We start from the raw sequence: 10,000 nt of genomic DNA, 5'->3' as shown, positions 1-10,000 counted from the left end.
CAACCACTAGATGGTGATATTTTCTTCTAACTGCATGTTTTAGACATGGACTGATCAGACATACAGTAAACTCTCAGTTAACTGGAACTCTAGCAACCGGCTAAAAAAAGGAAGAAAAAATACAGTACAATTTTCATGTGCTGCACTTTTCCGTTTTCCCTCCAAAGAAACATACCTTACGTTTTTAGAGTTTTAAAAAGGAAAATAGGAATGGATATATACCTAACAAATCTAGACCTAAACTAGCTCAAACATTTATTCTACCATCCTTGATGTATGCTGCTCCCATACTTACTAACCTATCTCTTAACCAAACTAGAAACCAGCTATAACAAGATAGCCAGATCCACAGCCAGTAATAGCTACAAATCCCATCACTGTATATCCCTGAAAAGCTTAAGATGATCTGAGCTCCCCCACATGCTTCAAATATCACAACTACAAATTGCAAACAGCATTCATAATAGCACCATCTCCTGCCCTGCCACTACATCCATAATTACACCCTACACACCCATACACACCCAATCCTGAACCTCAGAAGCACACAACAAAAACTTCTGCAGGTGACCAAGCCAAACAAAAATATTGGAAAAATACTTTACATTCAATTGCATACTCATGGAACAAACTTCCATTGTCCCTTTGCTCCACTACCAAAAGTGACAAATTCAAAAAGCAACTAAAAATTAATTTCCAGCATGCATGGATCTGTGCCACGAAACTACCTAATGAATTTTTCTTCTTCTTTCAATTAACATATCGGCCTTGTATCTACCTAAACTGTCTAAATATATTACACTCTCTGCAGTTAGTATCTATGCTATTAAATTAATCTTTGTTGTACTATGTCATGATGTTACTCTGAATTTTTTTTTTTATTTTAGGCATTGCTACATTCCTTGTAAACTTAATACTAACCAAATTTCTCAAACATATTGTTACTTTATTCTCAACATACTGCACTTTTGGTTTGTACATATGTGTACTGTATATTTCTCTCCGTTTTGTACTGTTAAGTATCTTACAACTTGAATGGTTAGGTTTTTCTTATTTTTATAATTACTTTCCTGGAGCTTTTCTCCTCAGGTCTCCGCTGAAAAAGGGCCCTCTTGGCCCAGTCGGACTAACTCGGTTAACAAATGTAAAAATAAATAAATATAAATAAAACAAATTCCCTCTCTCCCCAACCTGAGAACAAGTCAAACCAAACAAATAGTTTAGGGTACAGTATTAGTCAGGCCTGTTTTTTAATAGTACAGTAAGCTCTCGGTTAACCGGCACTCATGGGGATTGCTAGGTGCTGGATTAACTGTAGTTTCTGGTTGCTTGAGAGTTATGATTAAAAATAGGCCTGACTAATACTGTACCCTATACTATGTGTTTAGTTTGACTTGTTCTTAGGTTGGGGAGAGAGGGAATTTATTCCGATCATCCTTTTTAAAACTCTAAAAACATAAGGCACATTTGTATTTGTGTGTGTGTGTGTGTGTGTGTGTGTGTGTGTGTGTGTGTGTGTGTGTGGCGGGGGGTGCAACACATGAAAATGGTACTGTATTTCTTCGATTTTTCTTTTCTGGTTGCTTGACTTCTGGTTAAGAGTTTACTGTAGCTCTCAAGCAACCAGAAACTACAGTTATCCAGTATCTACCAATCCCCAGAGGTGCTGGTTAACTGAGAGCTTACTTGTACACAGGCAGGATCTTATTTGTGACAAATGACTATTGCACAGTAAATACAGGGACAAGTAGTACAGCACACAACTGACACACAGCACCATCTTAAGCTATTAACTGACTACTTATGTACACTGAGGAATGTGATTATCCATGCAGCAAGAACAAGGTAGTTTCCAGTACACAGAAACTGGTTTACTATGTTTTTTTTCACTTTGCACATTTAGTAATCGTACTTAACATGATGCACATCCACTTTAACTGCTGCTGCTCTCAGTAATGAAGTCGACAAAAGCTGACTTTGGGCTGAGAACTGCCGAAATATTTAGAGCCACTTACTAGTATGTGTGGTGAGGATGGTCCTGCAAGGCACATCTCAAAGTAAGAGCAACTCTGCAACCTCAGCAACACTACTGCACTGCTTCCCTTTTCTGTCACTAATGTCCTAAAGGAACTTCTAACGTGTTCTTAAGGCAGCTTTTACCACTACCTTTTCCACTAACATGAACCCATGTGCCTTCAAACTCCCCCATTACTATAAACACATGTGCTCTGTATAATTTCTTCTTTCCTTATCTTGCTTGTTTATGGCAATGAGCTTTTCACTTCCCTGCATTATCTCACCTCACAATCATGATGCCCTCTTACTATACATCAGTATTTAATGACTGTGCTTCACATGGAAACTACCGGATTCCATCTTGTTAATGTCTAATAAAGGTCCGATCTGCCCAGTCTAAAACTGATACCTACTACTCAAGTGACCCACACCAGGCATTTCTTTATCCCTCCCCCTCCACAAACTTTCTCCATCTAATCCATCTTGTAACAGAATCAATACAGCATGTCCTCAACCACCACCTGCTTCAACTTGTGCCTTGCCTTTTTTTGTAATAACCTTTCTTGGTTACTCTGTTCCACTTCTGATCAATCCACTTACCCAACTATCAAAAGCTACACTTCCCATGCCCAAATAAATTCATGCAAGCTTATTCTTGGGTACCATTTTTTTCTGCTAGATTCCCCTCACTGACCATCAAAGCCTATCCTTACTAGTCCACTCCGTGAACCCACTCATTCCCCCAAGGTGACAAATAGAGTCCCATGAACCAATAGTGGGAACAGTCTTATTCCTTTCTGTTCCTAGTCACATGACAATACCCAAGGAATGAAGTGCAATAGGACCCAGACAGGGACAGCCATGTCTCTACAGGTAATGCAGTCATAGCACCTGCCTCCCATTGCAGCAGCACCCTTGATGTGATCCCCAGTCTCCACAAGAGATTCTAGCACATGTTTGCTTGCCCCCCCAAAGCACTGTAATTCTTTTTGTCTCTATTTGTCTGAGACACTGCATGAACTTTGATCACCCAAACCACAGTAAGGGCTTTATTAGTCTACACTGACATATGTGATCCTTCTTTGGTACTCTGCAATACAAAAAGTAAAATAAAGTACCTAGAAATAAAAGCAAAACCATTCTACACAGAAATCTATGATTACAATAAATAACAGCAATATAAACCATCAGTTCCATCAAAAAATCAGCTAGCAAAACAGCCCCACATTTTTTCACAGACAGCACACATACTCCCGGGAATGTATGCCATTAACCAAGTCAGTACACATAATGATACCGAAAATGGTTCCATTTAGTTGAATAATTTCACTGCATGACCCATTCAATCAAGACCAGCACACCTAATGGCAATGCATACAGTGTCTTATGGGGAGATGCAAAGTCCTCCACATCCCAGTACAGCGGCATTCAACTCTCTAATATAATGTGAACATTGTAAAATCACTAGGCTAAGTTACACATCAATGAATAAACTGTCCACTCAACATACTGGCTTCAACCAACTGGATTTTTACAAAATCTGTCTTGACAGACAATGTACTAAATTTCACTATTACTGCTATTCAGCTGCCCAGTGAATGAAGGCTTCCCAGAAGTCTGTTTGAATGCAGTCTGTTGAAGGATTTAAGTTTTCAGGCTTTTGAAATTGTAGCTTAAAAGTTTAATCATCATTGAGGTTCTGAGATCTTCTAAATTATTAAAGGTAAAGAAAAGGGTCTCCCTTGTACAAAGGAAGTGTGAGCAATGCCCCAAGGAGAAAATGTTTCAGTAGAAAAACATTCAAATGGGTTTTGATGCTGGATTCCTCTCTGAGGTTGTTTAACAGTGTGCAGATGAGACTTCAATGTATGAAGACAATAAGTAGGAAAGGGGGAACTCTTCAGATGCCAACAGTTTGCCATTATCCCCTCCCCTTTTCATCACCACTTCTGCAAATCATGCACTTATTTTCCCATTCCAAAACATTTATTCGATCAACTATGGTCAATTCACGTGATGTTACTTGGGGAGTAAAGGTGTAAGAGAGCAATCAAACCGGAGAATCAGTAGACTAGAATGCAAGGCAGAACAAGACATACAGAAGTGCTGCATAATGCCAATTACAAAAGGGAAGAAACAAAATAAAACAATGCTGTACCTTTTAAAAGATGATCCGCACGGAAACACTCTCCATTCTTAAGGTCCTTTACCATGTAATCTGCAAACTTGTCTACATGACCAGATGTCCTATAAAACAAGTATAAACAACATACATTTGATCAGTCCTTAAATATCCTAAATACTAAACGCACAGCAATAACTACAGAATAAGCTGAAACAATAGCATGCATTTCCTACCATTAGTAGTTCTAATTTCCCCTGCTGGAATCATTTCCAGACCTTGTTCTTAGTAAGCAAGATCAACCATCATTGTAAGTTTACATGCAATAACCTTACCAATGACATATACAAAGTACAGGCATACAACCAGGATTTCATGTAAAGGATTTTTTGTAGCTGAAAGTGTCCTTTAGGGAAGTCCACAAATCCAGTTAAAGTTAAGTTACTTCATTACTGCAGAGATTCAAGGCTTTCTGACCTTCATTTAATCAAGCAAACTTGTTTCACATCTATACTATACTTCACCAATCGCTACCACGTTTTAAAATCTGCATAGCAATAGGTTCTCTGCAAATGCTTTGTTAACCTGATAATACTGATTCCATTTCCTTAAAAGTTGAAACAGTAATTTTTAAAGGCCACATCAGACAACTATCATTTTCTTATCAACCTCAAACCTTTCTTTGAATTCCATTATAACCTCCTCTAAATAATAGCTGAAGAGTTATCTTGGCATCAAGGCTAATGGCCAGAAGTATAGCTGTGGTGATAAGAATATCAGAAAACTGAGTTACTGTACAATCAAAAAACTAATATAAGAAGTCCTACTCTCAGTACACTTTACAAATAACTTTTTATTGCAATTACACACATACAGGATAGGAGTAATTCCACTTCCTGTTACTATGAGAGTGAGAGGAGAAATTATGTCTGCTACTCAGAACAACTAATCAGTGCTTATCCAGCAATCTGCAGTCATTTTACTACAAACTGCTACAGGGAAAAGCACAGACTCTGATCTTCATGGATGGACATCACTTGCATCTCTTTATTAAAAATATACTGAATGGCAGCAGAATAATCTGTGGGGAGTATTACCAATACATACTATTCACAAGAATGATCTGGGTTTCTCACATTTTTGGCAGTCGAGAGACAAATCAATAAGAGATAGGTCTATCATTGCAATCGGGAGGTCCACACAGACTACTGTTATTTTGGGATGGGGCACTGAGGCAGACTGCCTGTGAAGGCAAACAGGTGCCTGATCCCTGCTTAATGACAGCCTACGTGGCTCACAAAGAAATGTATGTCAAAGTAGTAAGTTAAAATACATTATTGTGATTCCCTTCAATTGAAGTGTCTACTACTTTTTTTTTTTGGGGGGGGGGGGGGTAATAGTTATGTGTGAAGGCAAGCATAACATTTCCCAGATCACTATTAAAAGGATAGCACATATAAAATTCGTGTCCCTGCCAGTATCCTCACCTTGAATATATCAATATGGCCTTGCCAGGAAGGGGCGGTTCATGATTCAGATAGCAACAAAAAGTATATTACTATGGTCAGTATATCATGCATTTATCACAGTCAAAGATGAACACAAACTTGCTATCCTTGAGATTGAGAAGGAAGAACCTACTGAAAGTAAATGGCCACTGCTGTCACCTGATCACAGTTAATCAGCCACCAATAAAACTAGTCAGGGGAAGTGTAAACATGTGCATGAGGTAGGGGTGAAATCTGTGTGAGGGGGGAAAAAAAAAATCACAGCTGATATTTTGAGGATATTTTTTTTTTTTTTTTGAGCTTTGGGGTCAGAACATAACTGAGATTGTAAGCTACACCTTGGAGATGCAGCATAAGCCTATGGCAAAAACTCTGAAGGATAGGCTGACTGCCTGTTTTAACCAATGTTCCACATTAATTCAAAGAAATGCCATCCATCTTCTCTGCTGATCAGCATTATTCAAACACACAGATGCGAGTAAAGTCAGCCCAAAGGTGGACAGTAAGGACAGCCGTTTCCACTGCCGGCAAACTGAATTTGGAAATGGAGTAGGGTCACAGGTAGGGTCAGCTTGGGTGTAGAACAAGATGAAGCAGTCAAGGACTCTCTTTCCTAAATGGCAAGGGGGGGATGCAGGGTTTGAGAAAGCCTGCTACCCATGTGACCACCGGTGGAGATAAGAACCCTCAAGTACTCAACTCTGGTTAAGGCAGTGGTTGTGGCAATGTCTAAGATATTGCACAGGCTACTCCACAAATTAGGTAACTTTTCAAACACCATAATAATGATGTCTTTTGGCTCATGGCATACATCTCCCTTCTAGATCCCTCACCTTGGGTTACAACTAAATCATCACTGCAGCTGACTCCTAAAGAAGTAGGGAAACTGGATGAAGCAATACGAGAAATCAAAACCTGGGCAGGTGAGAAAACCAGAACAGCTAGAGGCTGTATGTAACTAGGTGATGTCGGTTTACATGTATGGAGCATGAACACTACATCACTGTGCTAGTGCCCAGGCTTCAAATCTGACCTTCAACGACTGTGTGAGAATTTCTGCATGTTTTCTCATGTTTGCGTGTGCTTTCTTCACGTACTCTGGTTTCCATCTAATGTCTCCAAAATATGCTGGTTAACTACACCAACATAAGCAAAGGTAAGTTGCATTATACCTTGCTCTCGTGGTGCAGGGTCACGTGACTAGTTCACTTACCCAGTTAACAAATACATTAATTAAAATTAAAACAGCAAAATTACAATCTCCCCCCACCAAAGACAATGGTGCATCAACTTACTTCAGCACAGGTTCAGGAGTGAGCATGGTGCAGTCAATTTCCAAGATCTGTTCTTCCTGTATAAAATGCTGTCTCCAAATCTGAACAATGTTGTTTTTTAATGCACACCCAACTGGACCAAAGTCATATAAACCACTCACACCTAAAAGGAAGAAGACACATATCAAAGTAACTAATAAACAAGATAAAGTGGTTGTAGTGCCCAAACTTAAGGCACCGGTGACCAGCAGATCCAACACAGGGAAGACTTTAATCCAAGCCACAAACGTCAGGAACACACAGCACATAAAAATCATGGAATAACGTTGTAAACCAATTCCCCTTACGTTTTCGTCTAAATAAACTTAATCAGAACTGATTAAGTTTATTTAGATGAAAACGTAAGGGGAATTGGTTTACAACGTTATTCCATGATTTTATGACTTTTTATGTGCTAAATGTCCGTGACATTTCTGGCTTGGATTAAAGTCTTCCTGTGTTGGATCTGCTGGTCTCCACTGCTTTGTACAGTTTTAAACATATTATCAAAGTACTTGGTCTTTCACAATTTTTTTACAGATTAGATGTAAAACAAAATCCACTACAAACAGTTTAAAAGCTTAAATACTGTTAGACAATATAAAAAGATTTAAGACACTAAATATTTCACTTCAAACAGCCCGTTTCATTCCTTGATAATACAAAAGCAACATAAACATCATCTTCCAATTGCTCTCTAACGCATACCAGCTTTTAAAGGCCAGTATTGCATTTGCAGTCAAGCCAGTGCTCAGTGTGTTATAAACTGTAGCAAGTGTTTTTTTTTTTATTACTAAAATAAGACTGAGGAGGGTGCAGGATGCAGAAAGTCCCTGATTGGCTGGGGCAAGGGGGAGGGCATGTTATATTTGGTCACCATATTGCACAGGACAGTAAGGATAATCACAAGGCTTTCTTTAGTTATGTTAGGAACCTGGGTGGTAATTCCCAGATATGCTCAGAATTAGTCCAAAATGACAAAAAGTACACCGAACCCACAGACATTGCCAACATCCTAGCTGACAGGTTCAGAGCAACCAAAGGGCAAATATCTATCCCAGCGCAGTGCTGCCCCTGACATCTCAGATGCTCAGGTTCCAAAGCAAAAACACAGCATCAATGGGACCAGGCGGTGTCCCTACATGAACTCCAAGAAGAGCTAAACCCAAACATAAAACTACTATTCAATCTCAGCCTTACTACAGGATATGTGCCCAAAGAGTGGCGAGCAACAGTGGTCCCTCTCCACAAACGTGGTGCCTCAACGGATCCTGGAAACTATTGCCCCATAAGCCTGACTAGCTTGGTCTGCAAAGCTATGGAAAGGATCATCATGGACCTCATAATTAAAGATATTGGGGACCTACAGACACTGGATCCTACCCAGTTCGGCTTTGTTAAGGGCAGATCCTGCCTCTTAAACCTGGTTGATTTCTTTGAAACAGTCACCAAGGCCATTGACAAGGGAAGGTGGTCCACACAGCCTACCTGGACCTAATACCCCACTGGCATTATAGATAAGCTCACCAGCTTAAATATAAACCCCTATGTCACTAGATGGATTGCAAACTGGCTCAAGGACAGAACCCACATGGTTAGAATTGCTGGAGCCATGTCAGACTCAAACCAGTTACAAGTGGTGTCCCACAAGGCTCAGTCCTGGGACCTCTCTTGTTCGGTATATATTTCTCGGAGGTACAGGCCAACACGGAAGGACTGTGGCTGACGATGACTGCAAACTGCTCCAGCCGACACAATTATCCTCCAAAGGCTCACAGAAACAGACAACTGGTGCCAGAGCCATGGCCTCAAGCTAAATGCCAAAAAGTGTATAGTCATCCCTTTGGCAAAAACAAAGTGCCCAAAAATTACCACATAGGTGGTAATCCATTAAGTACAGAGGAAGTAATTAGGGACCTGGGGACCCAAGTTGATAGCAATCTCTCATTTGACAACCATGTGGCCAAAGTGGTTAGAAAACATTTTATATAGCCCACCTAATCATGAAGGGATTCACATCTAGATCAGGAGGTCATCGTGCCTCTTTACTCATCCCTCATCAGGCCCATAATTGAGTACAATGCCCTTTGGGATGTACCTTACCAGACACCTGCAGCAACTGGAAACCCAAAAGTACTTCACCAAGAGGATCAAAGGGCGCAAACAAATGCCATATGCTGCGCAGTTAAAGAAACCCAGCTCTACTCAGTGGCATACCGCCTGTTCAGAGGCGATCTGACGATAAAGCCATGTCCAACCCGAATTAAATGGACATGCTGCACCTCAGAAAATCCAAATCCCATCGAGCCACGCTGAGACTTGAACCTCAGCACTGAAATAAATAGGACATGCTGGAGGGACAGATTCATAACCCAGAGGCTCCCTTCACTCTGGAATAAAATCCCAGTCCAGGTTAGGCAGAGTCCTCATTGACTCTTCAAGAGGAATCTTGATGAGTGGATCTTCTGTGTCACTGTTAGACAGAGGCACAGTATACTAACAAAAAGGGCATAGCAAAATAAATTTAAAATGGGTGGCGAAAGCCAAACACATTCTGGCTAGGCTTATAAATGCCCTAGGGCAGATAGCCTAGTATGAACCTATGAACCTGATTGGCATGTCTGTAGAATAGCCTAGTATGAACCTATGAGCCTGATTGGCATGTCTGTAGAATGAGCAGACATTTTTCTTTTTTTGCTCTTCACTTGAAGAGTGGGGGGAGGGGGAGCACGAACTGGTTACTGTTTGCAAGAAATCAGCCAAATGGCATCCTGCAGTTTGCAGCAGTCCCCCACCTTTTGACTGCTCCTCATTTGAATAGGTGAGGAGAGTGGGGTGCTAGTTTGTGGTACTGGCACAACAAGGTGGTTGAGCCAGCTACACCTCTAGCTTGTGCATGCAGGCTAACTTTCAAATACTATGCAAAATACCATCAAATAAGTTCCACAAATGTCCTGCATAGGTTATAACTGAAAAGGCAGCAAAACCAAAACTGTAGTTGAAGAATGAATTTTTGGGGAACCAGTGAGAAGCATTCTGCA

The 10,000-nt window shown here is 40.4% G+C and overlaps 1 protein-coding gene across 1 annotated transcript in view; it reads right to left on the bottom strand.

Annotated features, from left to right (window-relative positions):
* The window catches only part of GARS1 (glycyl-tRNA synthetase 1), a 508,631-nt gene that overhangs the window by 352,615 nt on the left and 146,016 nt on the right, over positions 1-10,000 (bottom strand). Inside the window, exons 4-5 of the mRNA XM_044066863.1 lie at positions 6,942-7,083; positions 4,175-4,263 (exon numbers count right to left, since the gene is read on the bottom strand). Of these exons, the coding sequence (XP_043922798.1) occupies positions 4,175-4,263; positions 6,942-7,083 (231 nt within the window). The remainder of the gene's footprint in view (positions 1-4,174; positions 4,264-6,941; positions 7,084-10,000) is intronic.

The sequence above is a fragment of the Protopterus annectens genome, chromosome 3.part1 (assembly GCF_019279795.1).
Source record: "Protopterus annectens isolate FY-2018-M chromosome 3.part1, PAN1.0, whole genome shotgun sequence".
NCBI classification, from domain to species: domain Eukaryota; kingdom Metazoa; phylum Chordata; order Ceratodontiformes; family Protopteridae; genus Protopterus; species Protopterus annectens.
The sequence above is the reverse complement of the archived record's forward strand: the minus strand, read 5'-3'. Positions and strand labels throughout refer to the sequence as shown.